Here is a 17,542-nt window from a genome sequence, read left to right as displayed (position 1 = left end):
GCGTCTGGACTACATGTCCCAGAATTCTCTGTAAGGCTCTTTCCCCACCAGCTTAAGATTTTCCTTTCGCTAAACAGGTGAACACTGGGCTTTGTGGGCACATCTGTCATTTCAGTACTCCGGAGGATGAGGCAAGAGTTCTGCGTGGGTTACTGCCTTAGTTACTCTTCTAGTTCTGTGAAGAGACACCACGACCATTATAAAATAAAGTATTAAGTAGAGGCTTGCTTACTGTTTTGGAGGAATTAATCTATGATCCTTATGTGGAGAGGTATGGTTCTGGAGCAGTAGCTAAGAGCTTTACACCTGATCCACAGGCAACGGGCAGAGAGAAATACTGGGCCCAACATGGGCTTTTGAAGCTTCAAAACCCACCCTCAGTGACACACTTCCCCCAACAAGGTCACACCTTCCAATCCTTCTGATTCTCAAAGAGTTCCACTCCTTGGTGACCAAGCATTCAAATATATGAGCCTTTAGGGGCCACTGTCATTCAAACCACCAAAAGGAGAGCATGCCCCAAAAACACAAGAAAAAATTTATATGGTTGTGTCTGAATCAATTTTTCTTTTCTAGTTTTTTTTTCTGTTTAACACACTGATTTACACAGTGATGGCTATTCTTGGTTTCCAACTTGGCTACATCTGGAAGTAATGAAAACCCAAGTGACTAGGTACACCTCTGAACGATTTCTTTTCTATTTTTAAAGATTTATTTATTTCTTATGTGCATTGGGGTTTTGCCTGCATGTATGTCTGTGTGAAGATGTCAGATCCCCTGGAAGTGGAATAACAGACGGTTGTGAGCTGACATGTGGGTGCTGGAAATTGAACCTGGGTCCTTTGAAAGAGCAGCCAGTGCTCTTAACTGCTGAGCTATCTTTCCAGCCCGGGGATTTTTTTCTTAATTAAGTCATTTAAAGTGGAAGACCCACTTTTAATCCAGATCTTTTGAGGTGGGAAGATCCACCTTTAATCTGGACCACACCTTCTGTTGGCAGCCTGTATAAAGGACACGGGAGAAGGAAGCTTGCTCTAGCTTTCACTAGCAAGTCCATTCCCTCATGGCCATTAGAACCAACTTCCTTGGGATTCTGGTGTTTACTAAGGACCAGCTGAGACTTCCAGCCTTGTGGACTGAACGTTACTGGATTCTTGGACTTTACATTGGTAGACATCCATCGTTGAACTGGCTGGATCACAGCCTGTAAGACATTCTAATAAATCCCCTTTCTATATACATATAGATTCATTCTATACATTCTGTTCCTCTAGAGAACCCTAATACACAAGGTGTGGCGCTTTAAACACAAATGGGCCCCCATAGGCTCTTAGAGAGTGGCACTATTAGGAGGTGACTTGTTGGAGTAGGTATGACCTTGTTGGAGGAAGTGTGTCACTGTGGTTAGGCTTTGAGGTCTCAGATGTTCAAGCTAGGCCCAATGTGGCTCACCTTGCTCTTCCTGCTGCCTGCAGATCCAGATGTAAAACTCTCAGCTCCTCCTCCAGTACCATGTTTGCCTGCATACCACCATGCTTCCTGCCATGAAGATAATGGAGTAACCTCTGAACTGTAAGCCAGCCCCAAGGAAATATGTTTCTTTATAAGAGTTGCCATGGCCATGGTATCTCTTCACAGCAATAAAACTCTAAGAATCAAGGTATTGGGATAAGAGAAGAAACGATGTATAAAGTATTTTGGAGCCTGAGGGATGGCTCAGCGGATAAAAACTCTTGCACCTTTGGAGTTCAGTTCCCACTACCCAAGGTGGCATCTCACAAATGCCTTCAACTCCAGGGCTAGGAGATCTGCCGCCCTCTTCTGGCCTCAGTGGGCACTGCATAAGCACCGAAACAAACAGGTAAAGAGAAATCCATCTTTTTAAAGAAATGCTTGATGTAAACTAAGAAACAAATTAATGATAACAATAAATGAGATATTTGAGCTGGACTGAGTGAAAAAAATATTATACAAGCCTGCATTTACCCTTGCCCAAGAAGCAGACCGTGACTTGACTGCTCTCTATTTATGGTGCCTGGCTCCTCCAGGCTCTTCATCACATACACTACGCTGCACTAAATGTAAACCTCCTGTCACCTCTGAAAGGTTTTAGAAGTCAGGTATTTCCTTTGTTCTGGAGATTTGGTTTATATAGATTCCTTGTGGGAGGTTAGCTTGTACAGGTACGCTGAAGAGGCTCCTCTGCCCCCCGAAACCGTTCCTTCTATGGTCTAGCTTCTCCCCCTCTTTTATTAGAATGGCTTATAGGCTGTGGTCAGGTTAGTCCAATAATGGCTGTCTACCAATGGAAAGCCCAAGAATCCAGCAGTTGTTCAGGATGTCTCAGCTGGTCAGTCAGGATACACTGGAACCCCAAGGAAGGTGGCTCCAATGTTGGGGAATATGATTTTAAGTTGTATTACTTTTGTTTATGTTGCATTATGTTTACCTCTGTAAAGTTATGTTACTTTGCCTGTCTAAAACACCTGATGTTCTCATAAGGAGTTCAGTGGCCCATAGTGAGTGAGGCTGGAGAAATGATAGGCTGGGATGGCAGGCAGAGAGAATGAATAGAAGGAGAAATCTGGGAGAGGAGAGGTCTAGGAGGGAGAGAAGGAGGAAGATATCAGGGTCCAGTCACCCAGCTACACAACCAGCAACAGAGTAAGAAAGAAAGGTATACAGAAATAGAGGAAGGTAAATGTCCAGAGGCAAAAGACAAATGGGTTAATTTAAATTAAGAAAAGCTGTCGAGAAACAAGCCAAGCTAGGCCAGGAATTCATAATTAGGAATAAGCATCTGTATGTGATTTATTTGGGAGCTGGGTGGCATCCCCCCCAAAAGAGTAAATAGTAAAAAGCAATCAACAACATCTTACTGTACCAATATGGGGCTCGAATTTCCATAGTGCCTGAGGAAGCTTGAAAAGAAAAAAGAAAGAGGATAGGTAGGCTAGGGGCTGTCAGGCAGAGATAATAAGTAGGAGGAGGAATCTAGGCTGGGGAGAAAGAGAAAGAGGGAGAAAGAAATGGACACCCCCGGGGCCAGCCAGCCAGGCAGCCATCAGCCAGACAGACACAGAGGAAGCAGGAAAGTAGGACAAACAGAATGAAAGAAAGGTAAAAGGCTCTGAGCCAAAACGTAGATGAAGAGAAACAGGTTGAATTAAGTTATAAGAGCTACTGTGACAAGCCTAGGCTAAGACCAAGCATTCATAACTAATAATAAGTCTCTGTGTCTTCATTTGGGAACTGGTGATTCAAGACAGCTTGTATTATCTTAACAAGAGAGCAATTACCCCACTTCACTCCGACCCTCACCCTGGTGCACACACGGACACACACACACACACACACACACACACACACACACACACACACACACGCACCTGCACACATACATGATGTAGTTTGGAATGTGATGTCTCTTCCCACAGCTACAGCTCAGATCCCATTTTGACCAGGAGGAAGCAGATTTGCCTTAACGACCTCATCAAAACCCAGGTACCTATACCTTTTTATATTTAAGTCTTAAGGGACCACAGGGATGGCTCTATTTTTAGTGTTACCAGGGAAACGGGGCATCTTCAACATCTTCCTCGCTGGCTAATGTCGATTACTACCAGTTTCCCCAGTGTCCATGTTCTCCTCTGTCTGTGGAAAGCCTTGCCCGAGTCTTCATGTGTACAGAGTTTATTGCTATCAGTTCTCTCGAGTTGATCCAAGTGTGAAGCTCATGCAAAGTTCTTTCCACGTCCCTCACACTGATGAGGTTTCCCAGCACTGGGAACTCTCTGAGGAGCAAGCACTAGCTTGACCGTCACGACCAAAAGCCTCCCCATGGCCTTTGCCTTCAGAGAGCTTCTCACTCGTGTGGGCTCTCTCGTGTATAACAAGGCTTGAACCACACCTCACGGACTTCCCACACTTCTCACATGTGAAGGCTTTCTCACGAGTATGAACCTGTTTTCTGAGATTGAGTAGGATGACCAGTAAGGCTAAAGCCTTTCTCACATTCTTTACACTCCTACCATTTCTCACCAGTGAGTTCTTCCACATTGAGCAAAACATGATCTATAATCAAAGGCCTTCCCACGTTCCTTACATATATAGGGTTTCTCACCAGTATGAAGTAGCTGGTGTCACATAAGGCTAGGGTCACTACCAAAGCCCCCCCATCCCACTCCACCCATAGTCATTTTTTTTTCTAGAGCTGAGGACCGAACCCAGGGCCTTGGGCTTACTAGGCAAGTGCTCTACCGCTGAGCTAAATCCCCAGCCCTGGTCTTTGTATTCATAGAGTTTCTCACTAATGTGGACTTTCTGGTGGTCAACATGTCTTGAACCACAGCTAAGGGCTTTCTCCATTCCTCACATTCATAGTGTTTCTTACCAGTATGGATTTTTTTCATACTGCACAAACTTGACCTGCAATCAAGGCCTCTGAGAATTTCTTATATTCATTCATAGGTTTTCTTGCCAGTGTGAACTGTATGATGTCAGGCGGGTTGATGACTTCATCAATGTAAGGAACACATGTAAGGCCTAGGGTGAACAACCCTGGTCAGGAGTGATAAGCAATAGAATGATGTAAGTAAACCACAAATGGAGTAGTGATAAGCTATAAGCTATGTGTTGAAGTAGGGATAAGACTAGAAACCTAGCCAGGAAAGAATATAAAAGATGAAGCCTCAGACCCGAGCAACAGAGCTCGTCAGGCCCTCACGCGAGATGACTCTCCTCTGCCAGAGATGTGAAATCCTGTCCCCAATGCAGACGTGGCTGACCTGAGGAAGGCTGACCCAAGATCCAGAGGAACAGAGGTGGCGAGTCCTGACCTGTACACCCGGAGAGGTACTCCTGCTTCCATTTGGAAGACAGGATGAATATTGCTTGTAATCTTACTGTTTGAATAAATGAGTGTTATACCAAGTCTGAATCAAGAGTGATTATTCCTCCCTCGTAACCGGGGTATGTGCTTGCTACAATCAAGAAGCCTTTCCACATAGTTTTACATCCATAAGGTTTCTCATCAGTATGGGTTTTTCCAATGCTGGGTTAGTTGACCGCCGTATTGGAAGCCTCTCCACATTCTTTACATTGGTGAGGTCTCTCACCTGTATGGAGTATTTCATGTTTACTTATCAAGGTTTGAGGCCCCCAAAATGCCTTCCCACATTCCTTCCATTCCAAAGGTTTTTTGAATCACTATGAATTTTCTGATAGTAAGCTGACAGATCCGACCAAAGGCCTTTCCACAGTCGACATTCCTAAGGCTTCTCACCAGTATGAAGTCTCACGAACAGTTGTAAGGGCTTCTCACGGTCCTTACATTCAAGGCATGATTTAGCTATGAGTCCCCCAGGATGCACACATTGGTGTCACAGCCTTACAAGCCTTCCTTCACTCCATAGACACAGAGGACTTCTCCCCATTAAGGATTCTTTTCTGTGGGGTAAACGCATTCATCTTCTGAATTTGCCTTTGATCTTCCTGTTATTTCTGAAAGTGGATGTCTCACAGCCAAAGGTTTTTTTTTTTCCCCTTTGAATTTAGTTCAAAATTGTTCCTTTTGGAAACTACACCATTTGTCTCATATCTTGACTCCAAATCTGAAATAAAGGGGACGGGAATAATTTCCTTCCCAAGGAAAAAAATCCGGTGGGAACAGTAAGAACAGGAGACAGAGTGAAAGAAGAGATTGATTATTCCCACGCACTCTCCAATGACTAGGAGACCTACTGAACCCACTCCTGATAGCAAGGCTCCGCCCTGCTCGGCAAAGCCAGAGCTGGGCATGGGGGTTCATGCCTGCGTGAGCTGAGTTTCCCACAAAAAGCCATACCTCAGTTAGGCATTCAAGGGTAATTAAAACTTTAATGATAGCAGGAGTTGGAATGTTGCAAGAGGAATAAGAAAGCCGGGAGCCCAGTTATCATGAGCAATCTTAGCCTCCTAAACAGCCATTTATGGCTTACCTCTGTGTGTGACTTAACATCCTTGTAACTGTTTGGTGAGTGCCTTAGGAATGCACAAACAGACGCTAGCTTCCACCAACCTAAAGGTGGGCAACCTAACGTCCCACGAGAGCCTCTGAGACCTACGGCAGAGATTTTCCAGGTTTGCTGACACCCTCCCCCCTCGTATTTCCACCATTTGAAGTGTCCTGATTTATGATTTTTTTTATTCTGTTACTCTAATAACTCCATGAAACTGTTATTCTGGTCATGGTGTGTGAAGGCCCAAATTACTCAGGGTCCGAGAATCTGAGCTTGCTTTACCCAGCAGGGCTGCATAAGGGGATGATTTGACCACAGGCATGGTTACCTGGTGTTTGGAAGTGTCTACACTTGGCTGTGCGGTGTGCTTTGATCTAGCAAGGGGGAGGTCTTTTGCCCCGCCCCTTGTCAAAGTTATAAAATGTTTGAATAAGCAGAAAAGGCCACTGGGTATTGACCCAGGTCCTCCCAAAGCTATCCTGTGTTTCTGTCTTTCTCCTCTTCGCTATCTTTTTATCTAATATTTTCTTATCCCTTTCTCTTCCTCATAGGAACCCTGGGGAAAGGCGGGAGCTGGCTCCCACAGATGGCGCCAGAGCTTGGGACGTGGATGCAGAGGACATAAGGGAGAGTAGGGAGCACAGTGGAAGCAGCCGGACACGCCTGGTTATGAATTATGAAAAGGTTAGGCTGTAGATGAAATTCTAAATGGTCTTATTAAATAAGAAACACAGAGCCAAATGAAGAGTTAAAAGCCCAGAGATCGAGCAGTAGCCAAGAGCTAAGACCACCTTATCTTACCACTTGCTGCTGCCCTTCCCCTGAGAGAGAGAGACCTTCTTCCTGTGTCCTGTCTTTTCATTGCCTTTCTGTTCTGCCTTCTCATTGGTTCTAACCCAAACCACATGACTTCCTCATCACTGCCTGTCTATACAGACCTCCAGGTCTCTATGGTGGGTACTGAGATTAAAGGTTCAGGTCACAGCTTAGCTGTGTCCTTGAACACACAGAGACGCTGCCTAACATGTGATCCGATTAAGGGCGTGTGCCACCACTACCAGACTTCTGCTTAATGGCTTGCTCTTAGCTCTGATCCCCAGGCAACTTTATTAACATACAAATAAAATCACATTTCGGCACAAATAAAATATCACCATATTAGGCGGTGGCATTTTATTCTTTGGGAGCAACAATTGTACATAGATAAAGCAGAGCGGCTAAAAGTTAAGCTGAAGCAAGTAATAAAAGTTAAGCTGCAGCAAGTATTTCTCTGTCTCTGTCTCTGTTTCTCTGTCTCTCTCTCTCTCTCTAAAGTTGTAAAAAAAAAGTTTGGTGAAGTTTAGTTTGAGAAGTGTAGGCTTAGGTGTATTAGGGTAGAATAAGCTCTAGGTCTAGGAATATGGTGAAGGTTTAATATAAAATAATGTAGGGTAGAGTAGGCCCCCCACCCCACCCCCACAGCCCAGACGGGACCTTGGACACACAAAGCAGCGTCCAGGACCTAGCAGCCCTTGCGAGATTAGCAGTCCCAGCGGCTTCAGAAGCTTCAGAAAGCAGCAGCAGCAGCAGCAGCAGCAGCAGCAGCAGCAGCAGCAGCAGCAGCAGCAGCAGCAGCAGGCGGCAGAGTTTGGGCGGCTGCCCCATCCAGGGATCAGCGGCCGAGACCCATGGGCCGTCATAGCTTCCCAGGCAGCTGACACCAAGAGACAGCGTGAGCAGCGAGGGTCTGCAAGCTTTCTGCCAAGAAGCAGCAGTGGCGAGGAGCCAAGCAGAGATGCCACACCATGAGAGAGGTGAACGGCAGGCAGCAGTGGCAGCGACTTGGAGTGGAGCACCGAGAGCCAGAGCCCCTGGAGAGGCAGAGAGCCGAGTGGGCAGCTGGAGAGTGAGAGTACAAGGTGCTGTGTGAGAGACAAAGCCTCCAGAGAAAGATGCCTGCAGGGCAAACACAAGGAGGGCCAAAGAACAGGTGCCTTTGAGTCTGCCAGTGTGTTGGGGACGCAGAGGTAGGCCCGTAAGCAGCAGTGAGCTGGGGAAGCCCTGCAGAGGCCGGGGAGCATCCTAGGGGCGGAACCATGGCAGAGGCGGTGCAGGAACCAGGGAGGAAACTGTTGGCTGATGAACCAGGGTGGGATGAACGCTGGTGTGGAGAGATCAGTGCAGGTTTTGAAATCTTCCCTGCAATGAAATGTACAGGGTCTGAGTCCCTAGCAGCAGTACGCCACAGCAGTGCTCCAGTCTGAATGGTTGAGATGCGCTGAAACTCAGGCCAGTCTGAGGTCCCAGCAGCAGAGTAAGGTGGAGCTGCCCCGAGGCAGAACAGAGGCTTCCTAGACTCTGAGTGCTTCATGCAAAGACCACCAGCAGAGCAGATAACAGAGCCAGGAGTGCAGCAACGTGACTATAGCTTGAGGTGATTGAGAGCCTCAGGGACTCAGGACACAGGGGTCCTGGCTGGTTACGGGAGGCACAGATAGACCAGGACTGTGAAAGCCAGCAGCTAAAGGTGCAGTTTCTGTTTGCTGGCTGTCAGAAGGTCTCTTTTGAAGAGGATTCTGCACCAGCTAGCTATTGTGGTGCTAATTGTGGAATTAATAGCTTTTGCCCTGGAGCAAAATTGCCTTAAGGGAAGGCTACGGATTGCAAAGCACAGCTGAGAGCTGAGAACAAAAGTTTCAGAGACTAAACTGAATTGTTGCATTCAGGGGAATTGCAAAAAGTTTTTGGTTGTGGGTTTCTTTATATTTTGGACTTTAAGACTGGTATCAGAAAGCTTTCAGTGGACTGTAAGGCTGATATCAGAAAGCTTTCACTGAAATGTTAAGACTGGTACCAGAACGGACTTTTTGAAGCTTTCAGACTTATGAAATGTGATGACCAGGAGTGGTTCAATTGCAATGGGACAATTTTGACTTTACCTATGCATATAGACTCTACCAACTGTGACTTATGAATTGTTTTGTGTATGCATATATGCTTTATTAACTGTGGTGACTCAGGAACTGTTTGTGTAAAAATGGAACTGTTTGGTGTAGGTATAGAGAAATTTGTTTTTTTTCTACCCAGGCCCAAGATGAAGTTTAAAAAATTATAAAGAAAAAGGGGAGTTAATATTCCTCAGTCTCTTTAATTAAAAAAATTATTTTCTTGTCACGAGTGGATTAATGTTAACATGTTAAATGTTAATGTATCCTATGTTTTGTTAGCAAGAAATGCAAAAAGTTCTATTAAGAAATTGCTTCTGGATGTTTGCTAAAGTTTGTAAAGTGTAAATAGTCCTATTGAGAGTTTGCTTTTGGATGTAAGTTTGTAAGAATTGTAAATATGTATAGTAATATTCATGCTAGAATTACATTAATCTGTTGATATTGATGAACCATGGTTTGGTGAAGCTAAGGGGATCTTTAGGTTTGATGCAGTTTCAGGATTTTACTGATTTATTTGACACAGTTGCATCGGGAGTTTATTGATTAAAAAAGGGCATAGTGCACCTGAGGCTGCTATAGACATCTTAGACCCATTTAAAAAGGACATTCCATCTTTATCATCCTCTACTCCTTTTACTAGAAGGCATAGTAGCCAAAGGAAGCAGGAGTAGTGCTGTGGTAATTCCAGCTACTTGCAAGCTCTTAGTGGAAAAGCTGATTCAGAGCTGCATAGAGTTAAGATCTGTACCCCCATTTGAGATTTATATTATTATTAAGAATTTGTGGAAGCCCAAATTACTCAGGGTCAGAGAAGCTGAGTTTGCTTTACCCAGAAGGGCTGCATAATGGATGATTTGACCAAGGCATGGTCATCAGGTATTTGGAAGGGTCTGGGAAAAGGTGAGAGCTGGCCTCCCACAATGGTGTCTAGCATAAAACTGAATCTATGTCCTTGAGCCATGTCCCTCATCTTTGACATCAGAATAAACTCTCTCTCAATTCCCTTTGAGAGGAGAGCTTAGTTTTTTGGGTCAAATTCCAACATTTGAGGGAGGCAGAGGAGAAGGACTGTGAGTTTGAGGCTAGCCTGTTCTACATAGTGAGTTCCAGGCCAGCATGGGCTACATAGTGAGACCTTGTTTCAAAAAAGTTGGGGGTGTAGGGTCCAGGGATACAGAAATATAAAATTGTAAACCCAAATAAATAAAAAAATAAAAGCTGACAGTCATCAGCTCTAAAGGTTAATTTCTAACAATGGCTCTCTGCTTTACAGCCAGCTCCTCTGTCAACAGCCAGGGGTTAACTGTTAAGCCCCCTTATCCCTTACAGCCAACAACTGCCTGGACCAAAGTTAACTTTTAATAGATGTTTCTACGTGACTCCTAGCATGCACTGCATCCCTGATGCTTTCCCCTTCACTATAAAAAGGGGGCCAGAACCCGCCTCCATTGCCACAGCCTCAAAATACAACTCTGGCGGTGGTCTCAGCTAGCTGATAAGCTTTTGTGTCCCACGGTGATATTTTCTTGTCTTTTTTTTCCTGGTATAAAGTTTGCTTCTGGTTTAATAGACTTTGGTGGTCTGTCCCCCATTATTGCGTGACCCCACACCCAACAGGGGGTGGGGAGGGGGCACCACCAATATTGGTGTTTAACTCGTGTCTTTTCTGTTGTTATTTTTCGTTATGTTTTGTTGTTTTTTGTTTGGTTGGATTTTTTTTAAGATTTATTTATTTATTATGCATACAGTATTCTGCCTATATGTATGCCTGCAGGCCAGAAGAGGGCACCAGATCTCATTATGGATGGTTGTGAGCCACCATGTGGGTGCTGGGAATTGAACTCAGAACCTCTGGAAGAGCGTCCAATGCTCTTAACCACTGAGCCATCTCTCCAGCCCTTGTTTTGTTTTGTTTTTTTGTTTTTTTGAGACAGGGTTTCTATGTGTAGCCCTGGCTGTCCTGAAACTCACTCTGTAGACCAGGCTGGCCTCAAACTCACAGGAGACCTGCCTGCCTTTGCCTCCCAAGTGCTGGGATCAAAGGCAATCGCAACCACGCCCCGCTCTTCTTTTGATCATCTTTATTCTCAGAGATAAAAGCCGCCAGGTCCCACATACCCCGTAGCTGCTGCAAGAGGCTGCCAGGCTCAAGGTGCAGAATCTCCCGTGATGGTGGAGGGTGGGGGAGCGGGGTGGGAGCGGCCAGCAGCGGCTGGCAGGTCACTGGCATAAAGCCATGGCTTCTAGGTTCAGGAAGCTGACTTGCATCTTGACCTCGAAGTCGATGCCCTGCCAGGTCTTGACGAAGTCCTCGAAGGTGATGCCCTGGTACTGCTGGCCCTCCTCCAGCGGCTGGTCGGATGCCCTGGCTGCCTCTTTCAAGGCGCGGTGCGCGATGGAGTTGGCGATGGAGCGCACCCACGCGCTCTCCACCTGCGGGTTCGCCGACAGCAGGTCCTCCACCACCCTGCGGTACTCCTGCAGCGTGATGAGCCCGTCGCAGTCCTCGTCGTACAAGTGGAAGAGGAAGCGCATCTTCTCCCGGCGGTACGTCTCCGCCTCGTCCTTGCTCAAGTGCCTTGAGCGCAGCGGTTTGAAGTAGGCGATGATGGTCAGGAAGTCCTCGAAGCTAATCTCCTCGGCCAGACCGCTGGTCCCCTTGCCCAGGTTCCGGTTGTCGAAGAAGGCGCGGACGATCCTGGAGCGGATCGGGTTGAACTCCAGGTCCAGGACGTTGTCGAAGTTCTCGGGCCGGATGGTGGGCTGGTCTCCGCTCAGCAGCCGGAACCTCTGGTGCAGCTGCTTGATCTGGTCCCAGTTGAAGTCGCTCTGGTTCCGGAACCCCTCCTGCATCTGCCCCCACCAGAAGTCAGTCCTGCTCTCACGCTTCCACTCCTCCTCGGAGGACTGCGAGAGTCCCATGGTGCCCCGTGGGCTCCAGACAATCTCAGCTGCCCGGGGGAGGGGGCCTGGGGTCCCTGGAGGCTCTCACCTTACCGCCATTCTGATTTATTAGGTCATCAAGGCAACCTCTGTTAGGGCAGGTCCGTCACAATCCCCGAGGCCTCTTTCCTTCCCAAATCCAGTAAAACGAAGCGGATTATAATCGTCGTATACATTCTACCTTTGGTTTTCCTAGGGCCTCGCTGGGAAAGCACAAAGACGTGTGTGTCTTTCCTTTCAGAACTAAAGACGCTAGAATGGCCGCGATCCCAGAGCTCTGAAGGCAGGGGCAGGAGGACCTCCCTGAGTTTGAGGCCGGCTTGGTCTACACAGTTGAGTTGCAAGTCATTCAAGGGAAGAAGGGGAGAAAGGAAGGGAGGGGAGGAGGGAGGGAGGGAGAGAGAAATAAAGATGGAGAGAAAGTAGAGGAAAGAGAAAGAAAAATGAAGGAAGGAATACATGAAAGACGAGAGAAAATAAAGGAGAGGGTGAAGGGGGAACACACCAGAAATAACTAGACTAGTTAATATGGACAAGAATTAAGTAAGCCCCAAACAATTGTGACAATGTGCATATTTACATAACCCATGACCCCCCCCCCCAAAAAAAAAACCACCACAACCCAACAGAAGTATGGCTTTTCTAGGGTAGTTACATGTAAGTAACGTGTTAATAAACCATACATGTCTCGATAACTATACACTTGACCAGTAGAATTGGGTACTTACCTTCATAGGTAAAAGGCATATGCTGCTTGGAAGTGGAGCTTAGGATTTTGTGCCCGGGCACTGTCTTGGTTACTTTTCTATTGCTGGTAGAAAACATCAAGACCAAAAGCAACTTGGGGAGGGAAGGGTTTATTTCAACTACACTTCCACATCGTGTCCATCAGCTGTTTCTCACACTAGGACCCAAACTAATAATGGCAGCACGTGACTCCCATTTGGAACTCCGCCTTCGGGGTAGGATGTGGCCGACGATGTCTTGGAATCAGAGAAGCTGTGCTGACCCAGAGGAGACCCTCACAAGACACTTCTATTTCTGTATTACTGTTACCTAGTCAGGATAGGAGGCTCATTAGATGCCTGAGATCCCAGCAATCCCAATCCTCCTACCCACCCACACCAGCAGCTAAAGCAGGCAGGAGCTAAGGGGTCGACTGGAGAGAGGACTCCAGGAATACATTGCTTGAGAGTCGTCATCCATGCTCCTGTAAGTGACCGCTCAACCATGTTCCTGTAACTTCAACAAACTCAAGCTGGACTTGAGGGGGATTCTTTGGTCTCTTGTGGGCTCCATCTGGGGCTAATAGAAACAGACTCGCTAGAAAATCACTCTGTGCTCCCTCGGTCCTGGCCTGTCTCTAGAGACTCTGTTCAGTTTAGTTCTCTGCCTAGGAAGTGAGGTGGTAGGGCTTCAGAATGTAGTAGCATTTGTCATCCTTGCCTACACAGCAGGGTTACCAGCCCCGTGTTCAAACAACAACAGAGAAGCTGGGCTGTGATGACGCACACCTTTAATCCCAGCACTTGAGAGGCAGAAGCAGGTGAATCTGTGTGAGTTCGAGGCCAGCCTGGTCTACAGCACGAGTTCCAGGACAACCAAGAATACACAGAGAAACCCTGTGTAGAAAGGCTTCTTGATGAAATCATCAACCCGCCTGACATCATACAGTTCACACTGGCAAGAAAACCTATGAATGAATATAAGAAATTCTCAGAGGTCTTGATTGCAGGTCAAGTTTGTGCAGTATGAAAAAATCCATACTGGTAAGAAACACTATGAATGTGAGGAATGGAGAAAGCCCTTAGCTATGGTTCAAGACATGTTGACCACCAGAAAGTCCACATTAGTGAGAAACTCTATGAATACAAAGACCCGGGTTGGCTCAGTGGTAGAGCACTTGCCTAGTAAGCCCAAGGCCCTGGGTTCGGTCCTCAGCTCTAGGAAAAAAAAAAGACTGTGGGTGGGGTGGGATGGGGGGTGCTTTGGTAGTGACCCTAGCCTTATGTGACACCAGCTACTTCATACTGGTGAGAAACCCTAAAAATGTAAGGAAGGCCTTTGATTATAGACCATGTTTTGCTCAATGTGGAAGAACTCACTGGTGAGAAATGGTAGGCGTGTAAAGAATGTGAGAAAGGCTTTAGCCTTACTGGTCATCCTACTCGACCTCAGAAAACAGGTTCATACTCATGAGAAAGCCCTCACATGTGAGAAGTGTGGGAAGTCCGTGAGGTGTGGTTCAAGCCTTGTTATACACGAGAGAGCCCACACGAGTGAGAAGCTCTCTGAAGGCAAAGACCATGGGGAGGCTTTTGGTCGTGACGGTCAAGCTAGTGCTTTTTCCTCAGAGAGTTCCCAGTGCTGGGAAACCTCATCAGTGTGAGGGACGTGGAAAGAACTTTGCACGAGCTTCACACTTGGATCAACTCGAGAGAACTGATAGCAATAAACTCTGTGCACATGAAGACTCGGGCAAGGCTTTCCACAGACAGAGGAGAACATGGACACTGGGGAAACTGGTAGTAATCGACATTAGCCAGCGAGGAAGATGTTGAAGACGCCCCGTTTCCCTGGTAAATAGAGCCATCCCTCTGGTCCCTTAAGACTTAAATATAAAAAGGTATAGGTATCTGGGTTGTGATGAGGCCATTAAGGCAAATCTGCTTCTTCCTGGTCAAAATGGGATCTGAGCTGTAGCTGTGGGAAGAGACATCACATTCCAAACTACATCATGTGTGTGTGCAGGTGTGTGTGTGCACCTGCCTGTGTGTGCATGTGCCCATGTGTGCACCAGGGTGAGGGTCGGGGTGAAGTGGGGTAATTGCTCTCTTGTTAAGATAATCCAAGCCGTCTTGAATCACCAGTTCCCAAATTAAGACACAGAGACTTATTATTAGTTATGAATGCTTGGTCTTAGCTTAGGCTTGTCACAGTAGCTCTTATAACTTAATTTAACCTGTTTCTCTTCATCTACGTTTTGCCTCAGAGCCTTTTACCTTTCTTTCATGCTGTTTGTCCTACTTTCCTGCTTCCTCTGTGTCCGGCTGGCTGATGGCTGCCTGGCTGGCCGGCCCCGGGGGTGTCCATTTCTTTCTCCCTCTTTCTCTTTCTCCCCAGCCTGGATTCCTCCTCCTACTTATTCTCCTTTCCCACCAGCCCTGTCTAGCTATTGGTCGTTCAGCTTTTTATTAGACCAATCAGGTGCCTTAGGCAGGCAAGGCATAACAAATGCTGTGGGAGCCCACAACTGACTCAGTTTCCCAGTTTGAATCTGAAGTCTATTCTGAGTCAATAGAGTTCAGGCTTGTTTGCTCCAAGGCTGTGAGAAAGTCCTGATTAGCCCATGGAGTCTCCTTGAAGGGCTGTGAGAAAGTCCTGATTAGCCCACAGGAAGGAACACACTATCTAGCTAGACGCAGGCTGCTGATGCCAGCCAGAGGTACATTGAGATAGAAAATGAAACTGCCTGCTCCTTGACGCAAGGCAGGATAGATAGTGGTTGAATGTCCGCACTGTGCATTGTTCTACCTCTGTCCTTCCAGACTGTATACAAGCTGGCTGTGAAATAAACTCGGGGCTCTCCGGCACTGACTGGCAGACCTCTCGACTCTTTTCTGTCTCCTTCATTGTCTCTACAATCCGCACGCCTCTACCCAGCTACCCAGCTGACCGTCGGCAGGCTCCAACAAAATGCAACACATCTGTACATAGTTAAAGAAATGCAGCCTAAACAAATGCAACACATCTTTACACAGTTAAAGTAATATTCCACAACATATTTTTCCTTCCTGGAAGCCTCTCCCTTCAGTATTCCTGCTTGCAACAGTTTTCAAAGAACACTGTGGCCCTGCCTGGTTCTGACTCTAAAAACTGAGACTTGGCAGGTGGATCTCAGTGAGTTCGATCCAGCTTGGTCTACAGAGCGTGTTCCAGGACAGAATGAAGAAGCTTTTGCTCCTTCCTTGCTTGGAGTCCATTCCTTCAGTGGCATTAGAGCCACCCTCCTTGGGGTTCCAGTGTATCCTGACTGACCAGCTGAGACATCCTGAACAACTGCTGGATTCTTGGGCTTTCCATTGGTAGACAGCCATTATTGGACTAACCTGACCACAGCCTATAAGCCATTCTAATAAAAGAGGGGGAGAAGCTAGACCATAGGAGGAACGGTTTCGGGGGCAGAGGAGCCTCTTCAGAGTTCCTGTATAAGCCAACCTCCCCCAAGGAATCTATATAAACCAAATCTCCAGAACAAAGGAAATACCTGACTTCTACAACCTTTCAGAGGTGGCAGGAAGGTTTACGTCATGGGATTTAGTGCAGCACAGTGTATGTGATGAAGAGCCTGGAGGAGCACCATAAATAGAGAGCAGTCAAGTCACGGTCTGCTTCTTGGGCAAGGGTAAATGCAGGCTTGTATAATATTTTTTTTACTCAGTCCAGCTCAAATATCTCATTTATTGTTATCATTAATTTGTTTCTTAGTTTACATCAAGCATTTCTTTAAAAAGATGGATTTCTCTTTACCTGTTTGTTTCGGTGCTTATGCAGTGCCCATAGAGGCCAGAAGAGGGCGGCAGATCTCCTAGCACTGGAATTAAAGGTGAGATGCCATCTTGGGTAGAGGGAACCAAACTCCAAAGGTGCAAGAGTTTTTATCCGCTGAGCCACCCCTCAGGCTCCAAATTACTTTATACATCGTTTCTTCTCTTTTCCCAATACCTTGATTCTTAGAGTTTTATTGCTGTGAAGAGATACCATGACCACCGCAACTCTTATAAAGGAACATATTTCCTTGGGGCTGGCTTACAGTTCAGAGGTTACTCCATTATCTTCATGGCAGGAAGCATGGTGGTACACAGGCAGACATGGTGCTGGAGGAGGAGCTGAGAGTTTTACATCTGGATCTGCAGGCAGCAGGAAGAGCAAGTGAGCCACATTGGGCCTAGCTTGAACATTTGAGACCTCAAAGCCTAACCACAGTGACACACTTCCTGCAACAAGGCCACACCTACTCCAACAAGACACCTCCTAATAGTGCCACTCTCTAAGAGCCTATGGGGGCCATTTGTGTTTAAAGCACCACACCTTGTGTATTAGGGTTCTCTAGAGGAACAGAATGTATAGAGTGAATCTACATGTATATAGAAAGGGGATTTATTAGAATGGCTTACAGGCTGTGATCCAGCCAGTTCAACGATGGCTGTCTACCAATGTAAAGTCCAAGAATCCAGTAGTGTTCAGTCCACAAGGCTGGAAGTCTCAGCTGGTCCTTAGTATGCAGGGAATCCTGAGGAAGTCAGTTCTAATGGCAGTGAGGGAATGGACTTGCTAGTGAAAGCTAGAGCAAGCTTCCTTCTCCCGTGTCCTTTATACAGGCTGCCAACAGAAGTGTGGCCCAGATTAAAGGTGGATCTTCCCACCTCAAAAGATCTGGATTAAAAGTGGGTCTTCCACTTTAAATGACTTAATTAAGAAAAAAATCCCAGGGCTTGAGAGGTGGCCCAGCAGTTAAGAGCACTGGCTGCTCTTTCAAAGGACCCAGGTTCAATTTCCAGCACCCACATGTCAGCTCACAACCGTCTGTTATTCCACTTCCAGGGGATCTGACATCTTCACACAGACATACATGCAAGCAAAACCCCAGTGTACATAAGAAATAAATAAATC

General features: G+C 46.5%; 1 protein-coding gene across 1 annotated transcript; it reads right to left on the bottom strand.

Moving 5' to 3' along the window:
- Window positions 1-11,146: 11,146 nt before the first annotated feature.
- On the bottom strand, window positions 11,147-11,848 carry LOC128095567 (calcineurin B homologous protein 3-like). Its single transcript, XM_052714653.1, has one exon. The coding sequence runs from the start codon at window positions 11,846-11,848 to the stop codon at window positions 11,147-11,149; it is 702 nt and encodes a 233-aa protein (XP_052570613.1).
- Between the last annotated feature and the right edge of the window lie 5,694 nt (window positions 11,849-17,542).

Source organism: Peromyscus californicus, unplaced genomic scaffold, assembly GCF_007827085.1.
Source record: "Peromyscus californicus insignis strain IS unplaced genomic scaffold, ASM782708v3 Scaffold_4__1_contigs__length_199733344, whole genome shotgun sequence".
Classification (NCBI taxonomy): domain Eukaryota; kingdom Metazoa; phylum Chordata; class Mammalia; order Rodentia; family Cricetidae; genus Peromyscus; species Peromyscus californicus.
The sequence above is the reverse complement of the archived record's forward strand: the minus strand, read 5'-3'. Positions and strand labels throughout refer to the sequence as shown.

What these genes read in the sequence shown, in the direction of transcription:
- LOC128095567 (XM_052714653.1), bottom strand. Translation starts at nt 11,848, where the DNA reads ATGGGACTCTCGCAGTCCTCCGAGGAGGAGTGGAAGCGTGAGAGCAGG.